The 21,668-nt window shown below is 39.2% G+C and overlaps 1 protein-coding gene across 1 annotated transcript in view; it reads right to left on the bottom strand.

Moving 5' to 3' along the window:
- LOC134748000 (uncharacterized) overlaps positions 1-21,668 on the bottom strand; it is a 448,054-nt gene that overhangs the window by 174,960 nt on the left and 251,426 nt on the right. The window contains exon 43 of the mRNA XM_063682700.1: positions 14,415-14,520. Within this exon, the coding sequence (XP_063538770.1) occupies positions 14,415-14,520 (106 nt within the window). The remainder of the gene's footprint in view (positions 1-14,414; positions 14,521-21,668) is intronic.

The following is a 21,668-nucleotide window of genomic DNA, read 5'->3' as shown; positions in this document are numbered from 1 at the left end:
GGGGTCACGGACAGGATCAGCCACATCTTGAAGCGTGCTTCTATAAAAACATATTTCAAGCCAATGAAGAAGATGTCACAATTCCTGAGGCCTGTAAAATGCAATACCCCTCTACAGACTGCAGGAGTGTACAGGCTGGACTGTGAGTGTGGCCTATCATATGTCGGGCAGACGAAACGGAGCATTTCCACTCGGGTGAAGGAACACATAGCTGATGTCAAGCACCGTCGACCTAGGTCTGCTGTCTGTGAGCATGTCATGGATAAAGCCAATCACTCAATCAAGTTTGATAAGCCTCTGGTTCTTGCCAAGGAGAAGCGTTACATACCCAGAATGCTGCGCGAGGCCATTGAGATTAAGAAATATCCAAACTTTAATAGGGAAGATGGCTTTTCTCTACCACCAGCTTGGGATCCTGTAGTCCACCTGATAAAGGAGCAAGCGAGACATAGACTGTGAGACCGTAGTGTTGGATGATGCTGGACATTCTGATGTTTTGAAAAGATGTGTCCCGCCGAGTTTGTTGCCGGTCCCATATTGGGATACCCTTCTACAATTTAGGAGGGAATTAAATCAGTGTGCGCTTGCGCGCGTGTACGATCGGTCGTGCGTGAGGCTGTGAGTCATGGCGGGGTCAACGACCTCTAACGTAATTAAGTGCAAGTCGTGCAATATAGTTATTTGTGAAGTGTTAGCTTTCATACAGAACAAACAGAATGTGATGGATGCAGAAAGTCTTGTGCGGCTGTGTACATCGGCTTTTTCCCAGAAGGAAATAGAAGATGCAAAGAGTTTACTTTTTGACTCGCTCTCAACCAAGGAGAAAAAGGTGTTACGGAAGAATGCTGGTAAAACTATGCGTGATCTTAACGACGTTATTTCAATATTCAGAAAAACGGACCCCGAGGAGCTGCCAACATTTGTGGCTAGGGATTTGCACCGTTTGCCACCACTGACATTCGATCATGTCAATTGTACCAGACTATTAAAAGATATTATAGTCCTCAAAAACGAGATCAGTAGTATAAAGAACACCTATGCAACAGAGCAGCAATTAAACGACATTAGAAATGAATTGTTAAATTTAAAGCAAGGCTCACTTATGAACACCTACGATTTGAATGTTAATCAAAAACGGGGTGGTGGCGGCATAAAGGATAGCTTTTATTTAAACAGTGGTCCTCATGGTCTACCCCCATTTACGGAAAACGTTACGGTGGGTAGCAGCAGCACTCCGAACAGCAACAAACGCGCAGCTGATAAGTGCGACGCATCAACAAGTAGAATGTTATCTCCTTCACTCCAACGGAAGTCGCATACACCTGAGCGCCAATCTAATGCGAGCAGAGAAAAAGAAACGGCAACAAACAATGGCGCGCTAATGCAATCTGAGCGCGAGAAGGAGCTAGAATCTGCACCTGTAGGTGGTGTGTGGTCCAAGTTACCAGCGGCGGCTGAAATGTTGAACTCTGAGAATCTCGAGGAAAAAGAAGTTTCGCCAAAGGAGAAGTGGACAAAAGTAGTAAAAAAATCTAGAAAAAGTCGTTTAGTAGTATCCGAAGGAAAAGCGGCGATTAAGCTAAATGGAAAGTTTAAAGCCGTGGAAAGAAGCGTACCGTTATTTATAAATAAAGTTGACAAGCAAACCACAGGCAATGATATAATCGAATATATCCGAGAAGAGACAGGCGTGGTTGTTGACCTTAAGAAAATAAATACACAAAAACAAAATCGCTATGACGCGTATAAAATCTTTGTACCACACACCAAACTATCAATGTTCTTGGACGATTGTTTGTGGCCAGAGGGAATACGGTTTCGGCGTTTTGTTTACTTTAATAGAAATGTTTATGAACACAACAATAGTACTGGAAAGGCGCATGACAAGATAAATAATAGTAATAAATTTAATGGATCAAGGTCTTAATAGAGGAAACGATAACATTAAACTTATAAGCTTTAATTGTAGGTCAATCACTCGTTCGGTTGAATGTGTGAGGCAGTTATGCCGCTCAGCTGACCTAGTAGCCATACAGGAACACTGGCTGTTACCCGAGGACATCCCATTTTTAGGTGGCATTGACGACGATTTCGAGTTCACAGGGAAATCGGCGGTGGATACGGGAGCCGGTATTTTACGCGGTAGGCCGTACGGCGGTGTGGCACTGTTGTGGCGTAAATGTTTATTTACATCGGTTTCGATAGTGCATTGTAAAAGTGCGCGACTCTGTGCTGTAAAGATAGTGTTATCGGATCGCTCGCTCTTAGTGTTCTCTGTGTACATGCCCGTCGATTCAGCGGAGACTCTTACCGAATTTACGGAATGCCTAGGTGAAATGGCGGCAATAGTGGAAGAGTGTCAGATAGACTCCGTGTTCATATTAGGGGACTTCAACGCTCACCCGGGCAGACGATTCGGTAAGGAGTTATTAGACTTTTGTGCGGAGGTTAGGTGGCAGTGTGCGGACATAGACTTTCTAGGAGTGACCTCGGATACATACACTTATGTTAGTGACATTAATGGCTCTAAAAGCTGGTTGGACCACTGTGTAGTATCTGACGCGGCACGGAGAATAATACGGAGTGTAAAAATACATTATGACGTGTACTGGTCGGACCATCATCCCTTAGAATTAGTTTGTAATTTAAATTTAATCAGAAATAATAATGTAACAAGTAATATAGTATGTAATAAGATTATTTGGGGAGAGCGTGACGTAGAACAATTGACATTATATGAGAATTATTGCAATGAGAAATTTAAATGTATTGACTTTCCAATTGAATTTACCGAATGTAGTGACAGAAAATGTAACAATAATGAGCATAGGTTATATATTGACAACTTGTACGCAAATATCATTAATATTCTCGGGGGTGCCGCTAGTTATAGTTATATTGACAAGAGATCGAATAAGAAGCGTCATGTGGTAGGTTGGAACAAACATGTGCGTCAAGCTCACGCGGAGGCTCGGCTTGGGTTTCAAAATTGGGTCATGTGTGGAAAACCAAGGGCCGGGGTTGCTTATATGAACATGGCTGAAACTCGAAAAGCTTTCAAGGACAAATTAAAATGGTGTCAGAACAATGCAGAGCAAATTAAAATGGACATTTTAGCTACACACCATTCTAATAAAAATTTTAAAAATAAAAATTTTAAAAATTTCTGGAAGCAAACCAATAAATTGAGACCGAGGGCGGGCCTTCCTGTGAGTGTAGAGGGTGTTAGCGAGCCTAATAAGATAGCTGATTTGTTTCAGAAACATTTTAAGGTTGAGTGTCCCATGGGGCCCTGTGGGGACCCATCTCCAATGAGGTGTGTGCCTGCGGGACCTCTAATGAGAATTACGGCCAAGGAGGTGGCATCGGTGGTGAAGAACATGACGCGAGGAAAGTCGCCAGGTCACGACTCCCTTAGCATTGAGCACCTGCAGCATGCAGGGGTACACCTACCTAGAGTACTCGCCATGTTCTTCAGCTTCTGTGTCAGCCATACTTATATACCGAGCGATATGATGCGAACTGTGGTAGTACCAATTATCAAAAACCGTACAGGAGACACCTCGGACATTAAAAATTATAGGCCCATTTCGTTGGCTACCATTGTAGCAAAGGTGTTGGACAGTGTGCTGGACAAACAGTTGGAAAAGCACACGGTGCTTCATGACGCACAATTTGGATTTCGGTCGGGCTTGTCCACGGAGACGGCAGTCCTTTGTCTTAAGCACACTGTCCGATACTACACAGATAGGAAAACACCAGTTTTTGCGTGTTTTCTTGATCTCTCGAAAGCCTTCGATTTGGTGTCCTATAACAGACTTTGGCAAAAACTGTACGAGGAGACGTCATTACCCGGGGAATTGGTGGAACTTTTTAGATTTTGGTACGGCCACCAAACCAATGTCGTAAAGTGGGCGGGTTCGCTATCCGATGAGTATAGGTTGGAGTGCGGCGTCAGGCAGGGGGGGCTTACGTCGCCCAGACTCTTCAGCCTATACGTCAATCGGCTGATCGAGGAGCTCAGCAACACTATGGTCGGATGTTCAATAGATGGAACTTTCGTAAATAACATCAGTTACGCGGACGACATGGTGTTGCTGAGCCCATCGATCGACGCCCTTAGGATGCTAGTAAGTGTTTGTGAGCGGTATGCGGAGGCCCAGGGTCTCAAGTACAATGTCTCTAAAAGTGAGCTGCTAGTCTTCAGAGGAAGAACCGTCCAATTAGACGACCTAATGTTACCTCCAGTGAGACTGAATGGCACTCCACTTAAAGTCGTAAGAGAATTTAAGTACTTGGGACACTGGGTAACCTCATCGCTAAAAGATGACGTAGATGTGGAAAGGGAGCGTAGGGCGCTGGCAGTAAGAAGTAATATGTTGATTCGTAGGTTCGCAAGATGTACTAGCAACGTTAAAATCACCCTGTTTAAGGCGTACTGTCAGTCATTTTACACTTGCAGCCTATGGATCAACTTTACTCAAAAAACTTACAGCGCCCTACGCGTCCAATATAATAATGCTTTTAGGATGCTGTTGGGGCTGCCGCGCTATTGCAGCGCTAGTGGTATGTTCGCGGAGGCGCGCACCGACGGCTTCCACGCCATCATGCGCAAGCGGGTGGCGTCGCTGGTGCGGCGCGTGCGCGGCAGCACTAACAGCATCCTAGCCACAGTCGCAGACAGGATAGATGGCGCTTTCTGGAAGTACTGGAGTAGCCTACATGTTTATAATAGTTAAAGTATAGATAGATTACATACATAGATATTGTCACTAACATAGGTTAAGAGTTAATAGAATAAGTTACTAATATATTATGGAAATTGAATTTCTGAAATAAATAATTATTTAATTTAATTTAATTTATTTAATTATTTAATTTAATTTAATTTAAATCTTCTCGGGTCCGTGGTGTAGGGTTGGAGCCGGCATAGTTTATTTTTATCGCGTATATATATATATCTTTACTTGAAAAATAATTATAGTGTATAACTAGCCTTATGAACCGATTTTGCATGTACAACCAGCCTTAAAGTTTGTAGTCTATGATTGTTCATTATTTTAGTATGTGGGTATTTTTGCATTTTGTAATTTTTCCTCAGTCACCCGTTGACCACGAACGCTGTAAAGAGTTCGAAACGACGGGATGTATTATAAATTCAATATACGCGATATAATCCGTTTTCATAGTTTTATTTCATGAGTAACTATCGCGGCAACCGAAGACAATATTAGAGCCTTTAGGTTACTTGGGTTCATCTTGAGAACTTGTAAAGAATTCAAAGAAGCTATCACCTTGCTGACACTCTTCAACTCGCTAGTCAGACCAATTCTGGAATATGGATCAACAGTATGGAACCCTAGATATAAATGTTATATTCATAGTATTGAAAGAATTCAAAAGAAGCTCATCAAACATTTAAAATATAAAAACCTTGTGTCAACTCAACCGCTTAACCTGAATAAACTGGTATCTCTTGAAAGCCGGCGCACATTAAAAGATCAAATATTTTTGTATAAAGTATTAAGAAATTTAATTGACTCCCCTTATTTGTTAAGTAGACTTAGCTTTAAAACTCCCCGCTTGAACACACGGCGTAGCGATAAATTATTTTGTATTCCCTTTACTAAAAAGAAATACAAATCAAACTCCTTTCTGATAAGAGCTTGCAGATTTAATAATGATATTTTCTCAAAAATTGATATATTTAATGACTCCTTGTCTAAATTTAAACGTCAAGTACTTCTGGTTTTAAATAAACAATCGAATTAAATACACTGTAACTTTACACTTAATTGCAAATGTAATGTATAAAAATAGTTTTATCTTCATTAATTTGGCCCCTGTCCTAATTCGACCCTCGTTGTTAATCTTTAAGTTTAGTTATCCCGTATTTTGTTTTTCTTTTCTTTAATGAGCTATTAAGTGGTGGCAACTGTCCTGGTTTATGAATTATGTGTAAGACACTAGTTATAAGAAACATGTACCGTTTGTGCCCAAATAAACATTAAAACATTAAAACATGTTGGGGTCCCTTTGGTTGACATAATTATTGAAAGTCATAATGATTGTCAGATTATCATTAGTCATATAATTCTAAAACCGTTTTTTAGGATTTTCGTAAGGTTATCCTATAGATGGGTTAGATTTGTTTTATGGCCATACTAAAAAGTTACGCGTTTCTGAAAAATCAACTTATGACTAACGAAATTCGGACAAACAATACATAATGACTTGAAACTTTATGGGAAACAACAGAGACCCGCGTAAATTACTTGCTTTTGTGTAAAAAAAGTATATTTCAAGATTTCCAAGATATAACCGCCCACAAGATATAACTGAACACAAGATATAACTGAACACAAGATATAACTGAACACAGCATTTCGTATTTATATTTAGATGTAGCGCGGTCTAAATCACGAGTCCTTGAGAAATCAGAATTATTTAAATACTAGCTTTTGCCCGCGACTTCGTCTGCGTGGACTTAGTAACCGCAGCTAGAGTAAGAATAGCGCCTGGAAAAAATCTCATAGCAATCTAAATTTGAGCATATTATGCACACAAATTAGCAGGCACTTCGTTAATTATCTCAATTCCACCCCGCTTTTTACTTTCTTAAGGGATGATTTTCGGGATAAAAACTATCCTATGTCATTCTCAGGGACTCAACCTATCTCTATGCCAAATTTCATCTAAATCGGTTTAGCGGTTTAAGCGTGAAGAGGGAACACACAGACAGAAATACAGACAGACAGACTTTCGCATTTATAATATTAAGTATGGATAACACAGGTAACTTATTGTTTTCAGTAAGCTGTATCTTTACTGAGGTATGCCAATAAAGAGTATTCTATATATCTAGTAGTAGACAAGATGGCGCTGGTCGCTGCTGCGTACGGCTGCGATCGTGGCCCAAAATGGTCTCGCCGGAAGATCAGCGCTGACTTTCGAGTCAACATTAGGCTGAGGCGAGACCATTTTCGTGGTAAACTTTAACTCCTACCTATTTTATAAATTCCTATAGTTTTAGTTATACTTCTGTATGTAATATTAGTTTTAAGTTTATCACGAATAAGACATTTGATTCTTGATCTATTTATCAACATAGTGGGTGTCGAACCACGTGGAGTGCCTCAAAACCAACAAAAACACTTCGAGCCTTCAACAATAATCCCACGACACGATCAAAGTATTTATTTTATATGCCTCTGTGACCTATAAGGAAAATCGGAACTCTGACATCCAGTTATTGATGTTTTCCCTTTGTAAAGCTTTCGTTTTCAATAGTGTTCGTGCAAATAAAACTACTAAATCAATGGATATTTTTGGAATACCTGACAGTTTGCAGATTCAATATTGTCATATAGTGATTTGAAAATTGCTGGTAAAGAATAAGTATTGTATTTCGTTAAAAACAAAGACTCATTTGATTTGTAAGAACTCTAAAACAAATTCGTGCTGCGAATTTGAATTTGAAAGCTGATGAAGATTTCGCTGCGCGGGTCCATAAATTTTACGATAACTATAATTAGCCTCATGCATGAAGTTTATATTTGAACGAAATATGTTTTATTCGGATGTTTGTTACCGTTATATCATGTTATAAATGCATTTCCGTTTTTAAATTACCATTTAATTACTTAAAATTATAAATAAAAAGTACAAAAATTTGCCCGCGAAAAGCTAGTGAGCGAAACGCTCGAAACGCCACGTGACGTCACGCGTTCGACAGATTAGTGTCATTAGTAGCAAACGTCAGTTGGGCCGCCCAACGTGTGACGTCATCACGCTCTGTCGAATTCGCGTCAAAAATTGTGAGCGTTTAAACTGCTCAAAAATTTTCAACATTTTAAATATTTTTTAATAAAATAGTGTTAAGGTTTACGAAAGTATTTTTATCATTTCCGGTGTTCCAACGATATAAATTATGAATCCAAAAATAAAAATAAATTCATGCATGTTGTTGACACATGTTGAATTTTATAACTATAACGCGGCCGCTGCAGGACACCATCGCTAGCGCGGACTTCTGGCCGAAGGGAGTGGTGTTTCGGCGGTTCCGGGGCAACTTGCCGAATTCTACACCTAGTCAGACTGTTATGTCGTCGCCCAAATCTTAAATACTTAATTTTTTGTGTTTTCTCTTAGGGTATTGTATCTTTGTATTTTTATTTGTTTTGTAGTTCGCAGTGCCTTCTGCCGTGTCAGACGTATCTCTGCTATCTTTAGATAGCAGAGATACGCCTAACCAGTGCAAAATGAAACTAGACACTATGCTTTATATAATACCTAAACAAAATTTCAAAAAATGTCTTTAGTTACTGAGATATTTCATGTTTTAAGATAGACGTTTTCGAATTTTTGGACATTGAGTTATGCGTATCTCTTCTAACTCAAGTTAGAATAATTATGCGTAACTCTTCGCAGTTTTTTTACGGCAAACTGGATATCTACTATCTCGAGTTATCATAGTTTCGCGTAACCACACGCAGGTAGTACGGCGATAGGCGGCTCGCGGTGAGGCGGGGGGCGGAGGGAGCGGCTCGTCGCTCCTTGCCACGTGTATTTGTTTATTTGTGTCGTTTTCAAGCAAAAGGTACCACATTGTCGCTTATCATAAGGACATTCTGACAGGTTTTTCGTATAAAGATACAAGCAATTTTCGTCCTTATGGTAAGCAACAATGTGGTACCTTTTGATTGAAAACGTCACATTTACATTTCATTACGTACGTAATATTGACCCGGTTAAGTTAGCGTTCCGGTGTTTTTTTATGTTGTTTGTTCAAAATATGATAAATTAGTCTTTGAAATGAGTTTTTTACGAAGTAAAGCCTTGTTACGAATGTGTAGTGATAGAAATGTGGTAGAAAACAAAGGTTGTGCGACTAATTATCTTAGCTAATCTCACTTTGTAATCATTGCTGAAAACCCTGTGAAAAACTAAACTATTTCGTTTTTTTTAAATCTTAAGATAACCTACATAGGTACTGAACTGTTTAATCGTCGTCCGCTGTCTGTCATGAACTAGTCGTCAACTGGTCTTGTGATTGTCATGTCTAATTTTGAATTTAAATGTCGGTCGTTCCAAATGTTCCAATATTCTAAATATGTATGTCAGTCAGCCAGTGTCAGTAGAGGCAAAATATTAGTTTAAACATATATTTGGATCGCTGGAGTGTCTTATTTTGAAATACATAGAAACGTATAGTTAATGATTCTGATTCTGAATAAATTTTTTGGAGTAACTGACCTTAATATTTTTACTATATATCTTCTAATACCCACAATAAATTTACACCAAACCTGAACCAAAACCTGAGTTCCACTAGGTACAGCCGGGGTTCATCATCAGCTCTATCTTGGGTACTGCTCTCCCAAGTGCTCATCAAGGCGTGTCGGATGACCAAAACAGCGTTTGCCTACGTTGCACCAAACCTGAGTTCCACTAGGTACTACCAGGGTTCAGCATCAGCTTTATCTTGGGTACTGCTCTCCCAAGTGCTCATTAAGACGTGTTGGATGACCAAAACAGCGTGTGCCTATGTTACACCAAACCTGAGTTCCACTAGGTACAGCCGGGGTTCAGCATCAGCTCTATCTTGGGTACTGCTCTCCCAAGTGCTCATCAAGGCGTGTCGGATGACCAAAACAGCGTTTGCCTACGTTGCACCAAACCTAAGTTCCACTATTAGGTGTAGCTCTGCCAAGTGCTCATCAAGGAGTGTCGGATGACCAAAAACAGCGTTTGCGTATGTTACACCAAACCTGAGTTCCAATAGGTACAGCCGGGGTTCAGCATCAGCTCTATCTTGGGTACTGCTCTCCCAAGTGCTCATCAAGGCGTGTCGGATGACCAAAACAGCGTTTGCCTACGTTGCACCAAACCTGAGTTCCACTAGGTACAGCCAGGGTTCAGTATCAGCTCTATCTTAGGTACTGCTCTCCCAGTTGCTCATTAAGACGTGTTAGATGACCAAAACAGCGTGTGCCTATGTTACACCAAACCTGAGTTCCACTAGGTACAGCCGGGGTTCAGCATCAGCTCTATCTTGGGTACTGCTCTCCCAAGTGCTCATCAAGGCGTGTCGGATGACCAAAGCAGCGTTTGTCTACGTTGCACCAAACCTGAGTTCCACTAGGTACAGCCAGGGTTCAGCATCAGCTTTATCTTGGGTACTGCTCCCCCAACTACTCATTAAGACGTGTTGGATGACCAAAACAGCGTGTGCCTATGTTGCACCAAACCTGAGTTCCACTAGGTACAGCCAGGGTTCAGCATCAGCTCAGATCTATGTATACTAAACTTTCTCCAAAATGTAACAAACATTTTTCTGAATACCGCATCAAACTCGGTTCAGCCAAACGCGAGATAATCTCGGACAAACATACGGGTCAAACTGAGAACCTTTTTTTTAAGGCGGTTAAAATTTTTGGAGTAACTGACCTTCTGCCATTAATTCCGCCTTTTACACTTACTGGGATTAAATATTAAATAAAGTACATACAAACAAACACACACACACACACACACACATACATACATACATACATACATACAGACAGACATACATACATACATACATACATACATACATACATACATACATACATACATACATACATACATGCATACGTGCAATACATGCAAACGCTATTAAACATAAGGCTCTTTCGACCATACGATTGATCTACTTTATAACCAATGATGTAAGGACTGATGGAAATCGGGCTCCTTGTATGTAATGTGAGTTAGCACAATATAAAATGGATTATCTTGTGTAGTCTGGTTACGCGTTTTACTAGGAGCACTAATACAACGAACTCTTACAACTTAAGATAAAAGAACTACGCGTGACCACCTCAATATTCCCCATGCCCTGGTTACACGTTTTACTAGAAGTTGATACAATGTAGTCTTCTAACTTTAGATAAACGAAAACCGCAATAAGCCCGCGAGCCGTGGCCACGCGAAATAGTATGAGCGCTCATACAACGAACTCGTCTAACTTTAAGTTAACATAGTTACGCGCAACCACCAAATGTATGAAACAGTGGTTACGCCAAACTATGTTTATGCGTTTATTTCAAAAACTATGTACTTTTACAAAAAAAAAGTTAAGAAATATTATTCTTCACGTCTATTGAAACACAAAACACATATTAAAAATGACTTAACTCAATAAACTCACGAAATATATGAGTTTATTAGTTTTCACGCTCACCAAAAACTTTAAAGTCGATTTACTCAAAACTATGTTTTTTGAGATAGCAGAGATACGTCTGACACGGCAGCCTTGGTAGCAAAGATAGATATAACTCCGTAATAGATGGATACAGTCTAAGGAAAAAACGTGCTTCGAAAATCAAGAAAATTTGATTCTCGTTCAGAGGGCGCTACTAGTTTTGGCCTACAGCCGTATAGATGGCGTTGACGGTTTCGTTTGTTATTTAACAATTTTAACGCATATCAGTGAAAGAACATGGGTCAAAATCATAAAAATAATTAATGCAAATAAAAAAAAATCATTTATCTATATTTAAATACATTCTATCGTATTTTTATAAATCTTCATTTTTAGTTTTAAAGTGTGTCGACAACATTACAGGTTACAAAATTTACTATGACATTAACGCTCTAGTATCAGTTATTCTATGCTTGGTAGTAATACTGTAATGCTGTGTAACTAATTTGAATAATAAAAAAAAAAAAATAAAAAAAAAAATAATAATAATAAAAAAAAAAAAAAACAGTAGTTTTTTCTAGAATTTTACGAAACATCTGTATAAAATATCTGACTGTGGATTACTCTACATAATCAAAGCCTAACCTATCATGATATTGCTAACATATTTACAGATTAATATCAGCTTAGAAGCCTGATCCAAGTAACCACCCACAAGAAAACATTGGCAAATGGATTAACCGGTGATTGGATAAGTTCAGAACAAAGCCACATAACAGATAAGTTGACAAAGGATCCGGTGATAACGATACAGTTTCTTGCGACATTAAAGTTTTAGTTCGATACGTAAGCTAATGACTCAGGACTTTTCCCACTGTTAAGTGTTAACAGTGGAAAAAGTGTTCTCAACATTGTATCTCTATCCTGTCCTTTTTTCTCTCTTTTGTTCTTCTTGTTAACTGATTAAACCAATTTTCCCTCTCTAGTAAGATAAGTAAAGTATATTTATAAGTTAGTAAGTATTATTAGTTGTAATTTCGCACACCATGCACTTTACGCAGTTTCTATCTGTGGAAACTTGTAATTGGCTCACTGCTTCTATGTTATTACCTAACGTGTTACTTCAGCTGTAAGTTTTCCTAATAAATAAAATAAAATAAAATAAATACGGATTTATATTTAAAAACATATACACAGAGTGAAACTTGAGAGAGAATAATAAATAAATGTGTCATTCACAACCAAAAGGTTACTTATTGTCGGTCGTCAATACGGCGCTATTTCCATATAGGTAGCTTCAATCAACCTTATTGACAAGCGACAATGTGGTACCTTTTGGTTGAAAACGTCACAAATATTCGGGGACAATCTTACACAAACCGATCCAGCCCCAAACTAAGCAAAGCTTATACTAAGTATGGGTACTAGGCCTAACACCTACTTATATACATGACACCCATGACTCAGGAACTATGTGCTCATCACACTAATAAATGCTCTTACCGGGACTTGAACCCGGGACCATTGGCTACGCAGGCAGGGTCACTACCCACTAGGCCAGACAAGTCGTCAACAAATAGTTGATTAATGCACATAATATTTTAACGACTTGACAGTTTAGTTGTTAGTTTAGTCGGCCTGTCAGTTGTTCGGAACTGTCAAATTTTTGTTCTAACTGACAGGCCTATATCGTCCGGCGGACTGATAGTCAGTGGGCCCCTTAACTAATAATTTAGGTACAAGAGCCTGACACTCTTTGATAGAGAAAGATAGTCTTATTGCGATTCCTTTAAGAGGAAAGAGAAAATAGTGCCATGCATTGTCCTTATCACCGACCGGGTGGCATCATAGGTAGGAGGCGATGGCGAAATACCGAAATTTAAAAGAGTGAAAGAGATCCTATGCTGCCCAAATTTTATATGAATCTCTTACCCCCGGTCGCTCGGTGGCGCGTCTATAACTACTTGTATTATACCAAAGATAGATATAACTCCGTAATAGATGGATACAGTCTAAGGAAAAAACGTGCCTCGAAAATCAAGAAAATGTGATTCTCGTTCAGAGGGCGCTACTAGCTTTGGCCTACTGTCGTATAGATGGCGTTGACGGTTTCGTTTGTTATTTAACAATTTTAACGCATATTAGTGAAAGAACATGGGTCAAAATCATAAAAATAATTAATGCAAATAAAAAAACACATTTATCCATATTTAAATACATTTTATCGTATTTTTATAAATATTTATTTTTAGTTTTAAAGTGTGTCGACAGATGGCAGTGAATTTACTGGGGTTACAAAATTTACTATGACAGTACCGCTCTAGTATAAGTTACTCTATGATTATACTATGTCAATGTTTAGGTAGGTATATAAATCGTGGTTTTTTTTTTTTTCAAATGTCTAACCAGCCAAACGACTAAAACTTGGTAGCCGCACAGACCTCGTTTTATTTACACAATTAATTGAATTTAATGAGGCTTGATTCAACTAACTATAACCCTTTATTGACCCAGATCCAATATCTATAATTCAAGCCTCATTGCCAAATGCCAAAAAAGTCTGCATACGAAATAAAAACACAAAAAATGATGATGTTATAGATTGGTAATTTTTGCTTTACAATACAGATTGAAAAGCTATAAAGCATAAACACTATAAGCGCCACTTGCACAATTCCGCTAACCCGGGGTTAACCGGTTTTTTTTTATTAAATAAGGCAAGCATTTGACCGCAATCTCACCTGATGGTAAGTGCCGATGCAGTCTAGGATGGATCATGCTTACCTAAAAGATGTCTATTCACTCTCGATTTAAAAAGATCCAAGTTATAGTGGACTGGGAATATATTTGCAGGAAGTGAATTCCACTCGTTAGCCGTTCGCATGATAAAGCTGGATGCATAGCGCTTAGTACGAATCAGTGGCAGAGTAACGACGTAAGAGTGAAACGCAAGTCCGCGTCTAGTCCCACGGTGGCAGAATGGAGATGGGGGGATTAGATTATGTAATCCCATCGCACACTCCCCGAAATGTATCCTGTAAAATACCGATAAACAAGCTACCTTTCTACGGTGTTCAAGGTTACCAGTACAATTTGACACTGGGTTAACGGTTTCACCGCTCGGTCTTAGATTTATACGATAACGCGGTCTCTTTAATATTACATACAATCAACTGAATTCTTCTCGCTGAACACGACTTCCTATAAATAAATAAGGCTGACTGACCTTTGCCATGAAGCTGCTGCCGGTTCTCGGTGCCCTTCAGACTCTCGGCGGTGTGCAGCAGCTCGTCCAGCTGCGGCTTCTTCTGCTCCAGCTCACGCAGCACACCCTGCGGACATATATCACGTTACTACAACTATACACACAGCAGGAGATTTACAATGATACACGTCATGACGCGGCTGACGGAAATTTAACCGCGTAAGACTTGAGCTATCTCCATGCCGATAACTGGCGGGAGATGGCACAGGATCGAGACGGCTGGCGTATACTCGTGTCGACGGCCAAGACTCATTTTGGGTAGCTGGAATGGAGTGGGAAGTAAGACCCAGGGCATTTTTGTGCATTTGAATTGGAACTTTATTTTATTTATATAAGAGTTCAAAATTCTAAGTATGTTCAAGTACGCGGTGAGTTTCGAGGCTACATATGTATGTAAAGTCGCGTTTGATGTTTGAACTCGCGCAACTTTGGTCAAGATAATATGCAAAAATAGAAACTGAGGGAGAGGTCGTCTATGGCGGAATCTCCCTTTTGTTATTGGGACCTATAATTCATATACGTACAAACTTCCCGTCACGCCTCCAAAGCCATCTATTCTGTTATAATTTATTTAAGAGCTACCGCAGGCACTGGCATAACCTGTACCAAAAACCTCACTCAAATTGACTGTGATTTTGGAGATACTTAATTAGAACATTCAGACGTAAGCACAAGCACACAAACCTTCCTAAATGCAACTCTGTTCCCTACGGCTAAAACAAATTAAAGTAGGTAGCTATTTGTAAATGTCTGAATATTTCAAAAGACTGTGCCATTACTTTCATCTTCGTCGACGTATAAATTGACAAGCCCAAAATTTTATGACAAATCGTTGATGAAAACCGCACGAAACTTTCTCACTTCGCATCGTTGAACAACGAATCATTACGAAAACCTCTGAGAAGCACTCACGGTTAACGCTCTACTGATTCTCAATAAAAGTTCCACAACTCATTTGTAGTTCTTCCAGTTTCGTCCTAAAATATCCCCATTGTTCCGGAATCCTCAAACTCCTGACTTGAAGACTCGCAAAAGTACTCTAAATATACTTGAGCATCTAAAATATTTATAGCACCAACTTGGATCATTTTGCGGCTACTTTTTACGACTTTTTTTTTGCAATAAAACTGTTTTACAAATGTTGTAAACATCAAAATTGATAAACTTTTTTATGCACGCAACTAACTTGCAGTATTTTTCATGCGGTTTTATTTAGGACGGTTTCTAACTTTCCGGATATTTACAACTAACTTTGTAAGTTTGTAACTATTTGACAAAAAAATCCGTTCAGTCATAGTAGTAATAAAATTTATTTACATGAAATATATATACAGTGGTACTCATCATTCGCTTGCCCTTGTCCCATTCACTTGGGGTCGGCGCAGCATGTCTTTTTCTTCCATACCTCTCTGTCACCCGGCATCTCATCATTCACTTGCGTTAGTTTCATATCATCTTTCACACAGTCCATCCACCTTTTCCTTGGTTTTCCTCTCCTCGTACCTCCCTCCACATTCATTCTTAATACCTTTCTCGTCACATGACTTTCATCCCTCCGCATCGCATGCCCATACCATGCTAGGCGATTTGACCTTACTTTTTCTGTTACTACTACTACTACTAAACTAAATTAATAACTAGCTTAAATCTAAAATAGGCCCTTGAGGCATTGTAACAAGGATGCTAGATGCATTTCCTCGTTGTATCGCAATGCTGATACGTTGTGCGAGGAAGACCTACGGTACTTTACTTAAATGGGTAAGTTATTATTCTTAAATAATGCATACTAACTTAAGTGTCTCTGGCTTATTTATTTTTTTCTCTTTATTTGTATTGTAATATTTCAACTGAGGCAGTGATAAGTGGAGATGAGAGAAGACGTGCGGGAATCAACTAATAGATATAGTTGTAATCCAGCGGAGCGGAGAAAAGATGTGAATTACAACTAACAGTATTGGTCGATTCCCGCACCACTCCTTTCATCTCTGTTCCTCTCGTGCTCAATGGAAAGGCTGATCTCTTTCTGATTATGATCAGAACACAGACAACTATCGTCGCTATACTTACTCAACCTCATATCTGCAACAATCATTTGATGGAAATGTCGCTTTTCTTTCATTCGGAATATGGGTGTTTTTGTCATCAAATGAGTATTGCAGATACGAGGTTAAGTATAGCGGCGATATGTATTACGATTCGATGGCTTGATACCCCATACGGCAGACATAGACAGGAGAGACTTTGCCTCCTTGTGTGTGTTCTACCGCCTGTACAATGGGCTGTGCTCTGAAGAATTGTTTGACATGATGCCAACGGCCGCTTTCTATCACCGCACCGCTCGCCATCGGCAGTTCGTTCATCCTCACACCCTAGCACCTAAATGGTCGCGTACTGTGCGGTTTAAGAGGAATTTCCTCCCGCGTACGCTTCGGCTGTGGAATGAGCTCCCTGCCGAGGTTTTCCCGAGGGGCTACAGTATGGGGTTCTTCAAAAAAGGAGTGTACAGGTTTTTAAAGGGTCGGCAACGCGCATGTAATATCTCTGGTGTTGCAGGCGTCCATAGGCTACGGTGACTGCTTACCATCAGGCGGGCCGTATGCTTGTTTGCCACCGTCGTGGTATAAAAAAATATATATACACGTAATAGAGTAATAGTTCAAGTACGAAAGCGGCCGGACTGGCCGCGCCCAAGCCGCGCTTATCTGCGGTCGCGTGCACTTTGCTAACTGGCACCCGGCGATTAAGAGTAGGTCGGGAGAGACCCACAGCGAAATCAATCCGATTTGCTGGAGCGACCCCGATATTCGAGAACTAAACCTTTTACCGGACGGTTTGAATATACATATATTCCCTAAACTTTTTAATAGAGTTCAAAACGAATGAATTTATGAATTTAGTGACGTCAATTTTAGCTTTTATTGCAGCCAGGTAGGGTTGCAGGTAGGTAAAAAAACGAGTTATGTAAACAGATATTACTATCTGAACCTGTGAATTGTGAAACCAGGTGATTCTCCATGGCTCCACCATGTTGAACATTTTTCAAAAAATGTATCTACATAATAATCTATATTATACATAGAACCTGCTCAGTAGGCCGAGCACATGATTGGAGCGACAGTATCTCGCCGCGAGATAGACTACCCGTCATTTACTAACTGTATGAATTAAAGGGGGACGGGTAGTCTATGTCGCGGCGAGATACTCTCGCGCCAATCATGTGCTAGCCCGGCTGAAGATCTCATGAGAACCGGTTGAGAAAATGCGAGCCACAACCGGTTAAAGCATTTTTGTCCAAACACAAACGCAGACGCATTGCTCGCGCTTTGCGCTTACTCGGTCAATTATAAATCTGCCAATATCAATAGTGGCAATGTAGCTTCAGTAAAGTTTTCAAACATTAGCTACCTCACCGGTAGACTATTTTATTGAATCGTCAGCCCGCCGGTGGCGCCACCTGGCGGGCCTTAATTAAATTAGTTACGAATTGACGCGCGCACATTATCGGCTGGCTAATTGGCAAAGTTATCTGTTCACTTGAACAGGTCGTACTTGATAGTTTCTACTCGTCTAATAACAGGCTTCTACTAATAAAATAAAATAAAAACTTTGCTAATACGCGAAATAATAACGTGCTAGTCCATCATGTAGTTAACGTTCCCACCGCGAAAATAAATATAACAACCCAACTTCAAAAGCACAATTCTCAACACGTATTGTGCCCTCTACGAGGCAACATCAGGAGAAGCTGGAGATAATGACAGTCAGGTGTCCTGTCCGGCAACGGATCCTAGCTTCTAGTATTTATGTATTACAAAACTAGCTTACTAACACCTAGTAGTAGTATAACTTCATATTTAAGGCGGTTCTCTGAGCCAGAAGGCGAAAAATCTCCTTATATGATCATGTTTTTATAAGAGGCGTTGATATTCGTAGACGTGGAAAAAATATATGTAGTTCTTGACTATATTATGTTTAACAACATAGCTTCCGATACACGAATTATGACACTTCGCTCGATACAATTAATTTCCAAAGTAACCTCTAACTCGGACTTTTAATCCTACTTTATTTGGTTATTTATTATGTGATACTATAAACAAAAAAAGAAGAAAAAACAATCTTTACATAAATAGTAATTTCATAGCTTTAGAGTTTCGATATTGTAAGGTAACGTTTTTAAAATAAATAAAAACCGACAAAATTCGATCAATATTGACACTTGGCGCGTATGTTCTTTCCCGTTCTTTCTTGCGAAATGTGACAAAGACAGCGGCAAACCGATGGAACAGCCTTAAAGGGATTATTCGTGATAAAATCTATCCCGTCTTTTCCCACATTCAAACTGTTTTCATACCAAATATTAATTATCTAAATCGGCCCAGCGGTTTAAGCGTCAAGAAGTAACAGACAGGCAGTGTTATATTTGCATTTGTCGACCAGAATCATACTAATAACAAATTAAGTTCAAATATATACTGTTATTACAATCAGAATACGCCTCAGTATCTACTTTAAGTTTCTAGTAGGTATTCATCTAAATACCTTGTACGTAATATGTTTCCACATCAAACAGTTCCAACAGTTTAGTTAGGCACATTAAGTTATTAGCATTACTAATGAGGCCATGAAAGTTCGCATCAAACTCCGATAGTTTGGGGTCCAAACAAACACACATACAATATTCAGGACATTACTCACATTACCTATTCAGAGGCCAGCCCGGCAGATGACAGCCTTTTACTTTTATACAGGAAAATTGTGTTAGAAACTTTTATATGTAAAAAAATTATACAAACAACTATCGTATGCCCGTGAAGTCTGCTTAAGTGTAGGATTATGATGATAAAATGATTTATAAAAACTTTTCTTTATCCTGGGTCCTCATCGTATTTCCACATATTAAATATCATCTTAATATGTTCAGCGGTTTAAGCATGAAGAGGTAACATACAGAAATATTTAGTAGGGATTTCGGTACCATTTTGATCAAATCAAATGTGGTTATGTATTCCACTCCGTTTTCCTTCACGCCCATGCAGTATACGTATCAGATCCAATAATGTAGGTATGTAAATAATCGAGAGCGCGGATTTGCACATGTAGTAGTAATGCATGTTTACATAAATTCTATATTTGAATACCTAATGTTAATATAATGTACATCAGTTTGCGAACATACATTGAATATTACTCGTAGAAGACCGCGCGCGGGACGATTCATATGTCGCTTCGGTTCCGACGGCAGATAACGACGGTTTGTGTATTATCCATGGCTTAATACGTAATATCTCGGATATATGGATAACAACAAAGCAATAAATAAGGAAAACTCACGGAACAGGTTATTCGAAGAGTTCGAAGAATAATATAAATAGGAACGAAACGACTGGTAACGAGAAATGCTTTCATCTTTTCGTGGAAATGAGTAATGATCACAAATAAATAGGTTTTGACTATAAAACTCCCGTGAGACTCAAACATATTAGATTATTTTAAACCGGGTCACTCTCGTATTATTAACATGTCGAGCTATTCGACTTAATAATACGTGAGTGACCCGGTTTAAAATAATCTAATATAATAAATAGGTTATTTATGAAAGCGAAATATTATGTATAATAATAACCTATAGTTACATGAAAACATTATTTATTTATACCAATGAGGATATAATAAAGAGCGTTACTGTCATAGTAAATTTTGTAACCACTGTAAATTCACTGCCATCTATCGACATACTTTAAAACTAAAAATGAAGATTTATAAAAATACGTTAAAATGTATTTAAATATGGATAAATGTTTTTTTTTATTTGCATTAATTCTTTTTATATGGTTTTGACCCATGTTCTTTCACTGGTATGCGTTAAAATTATAAATAACAAACGAAACAGTCAACGCCCTCTATACGAGAGTAGGCCAAAACTAGTGGCGCCATCTGATCGAGTATCAAATTTTCGTGATTTTCGAGGCACGTTTTTTCCTTAGACTGTATCCATTTATTACGGAGTTATATCTATCTTTGTTTATACTTCTTTTTGTCGCTTTGATATAACATGAAATCGCCATAAAAAACTATTGGTTCACATTGCATGTTTTTCGCATTCCGTAAAACTACCCAACCAGTCTAATAATAATTGAGGTTTTTTTCTTCAATTCTTCTTCTTCTTCTTCCGGGGTCGGGCCTTCTTGTGCGCTTGCGCCAGGCCAGTCTGTCCTGGGTTGTCAACAATGGGATATTCTGGGTTTTTAGGTCCCTCTCGACGGTGTACCACCAAGTGGCGGGCGGTCTGCCTCTGCCTCTTGGTCGCTGCGTGCTATTAATGTCCAGCACTGTTTTTACGGGGTGGCTATCGTCTCGCCTCATGACGTGCCCGTACCATCTTAGTCGCCCCTCCTTGACCTTCTCGGCTATTGGTGCAACTTTGAAGGAACCTCTTACATATTCGTTCCGCACTTTATCTAAGCGCGTCACGCCTCCCGCCTCGCGTAGGTTTTTTCTTCAATTAAATAAAAAATACCATAAATCTAGGAGATTCAAATAATAGTCACGTCAGAAGGTATAATACAGTTAATTTTAGATCATAGTTGAGAACTCTTCGACTATAGGTAGTACCGGTTTTATGGTTCCGAAAAACACCGGCCAAATGCGAGTCGGACTCGCGCACCGAGGGCACCGTACTTTTTATTAGTCTTTGTTGTTATAGCGGCAACAGAAACACATCATCTGTGAAAATTTCAACTGTCTAGCTATCACGGTTCATGTCATGAGATACGGCCTGGTGACAGACAGACGGACAGCGGAGTAATAGGGTCCCGTTTTTACCCTTTGGGCACGGAACCCTAAAAATAGACTCATTTTTATCGCGTTGTAGAATGACGAAAACTTCTTCATGAATTTGTCAAACTTACATTAAATTAATTTCTCAGGAATCTCAAGATTCAAATTTAGTCTCAAGAAGAAGGTACGCAAAGAGAAGGCACGTTAAAATTTTCAATTACAATTCCCATCGTCACTAATACTTTAACAAATTAATATCAGAAGACATCGCAAATTGTGCAAATTCCGTCTAATTGCACGCACCTGCTTTCGAAATACCGCACCTGGCGGCCGCCGCCCGAACTTTAAAAACCACTCGACTGTGTTCTCGTCTTATATAACATGACCTCCAACTCCATAATAACGGCAGATAATCATAGAATGCTTAAACTGGTC

The sequence above is a fragment of the Cydia strobilella genome, chromosome 1 (genome assembly GCF_947568885.1).
Source record: "Cydia strobilella chromosome 1, ilCydStro3.1, whole genome shotgun sequence".
Taxonomy (NCBI): Eukaryota; Metazoa; Arthropoda; class Insecta; order Lepidoptera; family Tortricidae; genus Cydia; species Cydia strobilella.
The sequence above is the reverse complement of the archived record's forward strand: the minus strand, read 5'-3'. Positions and strand labels throughout refer to the sequence as shown.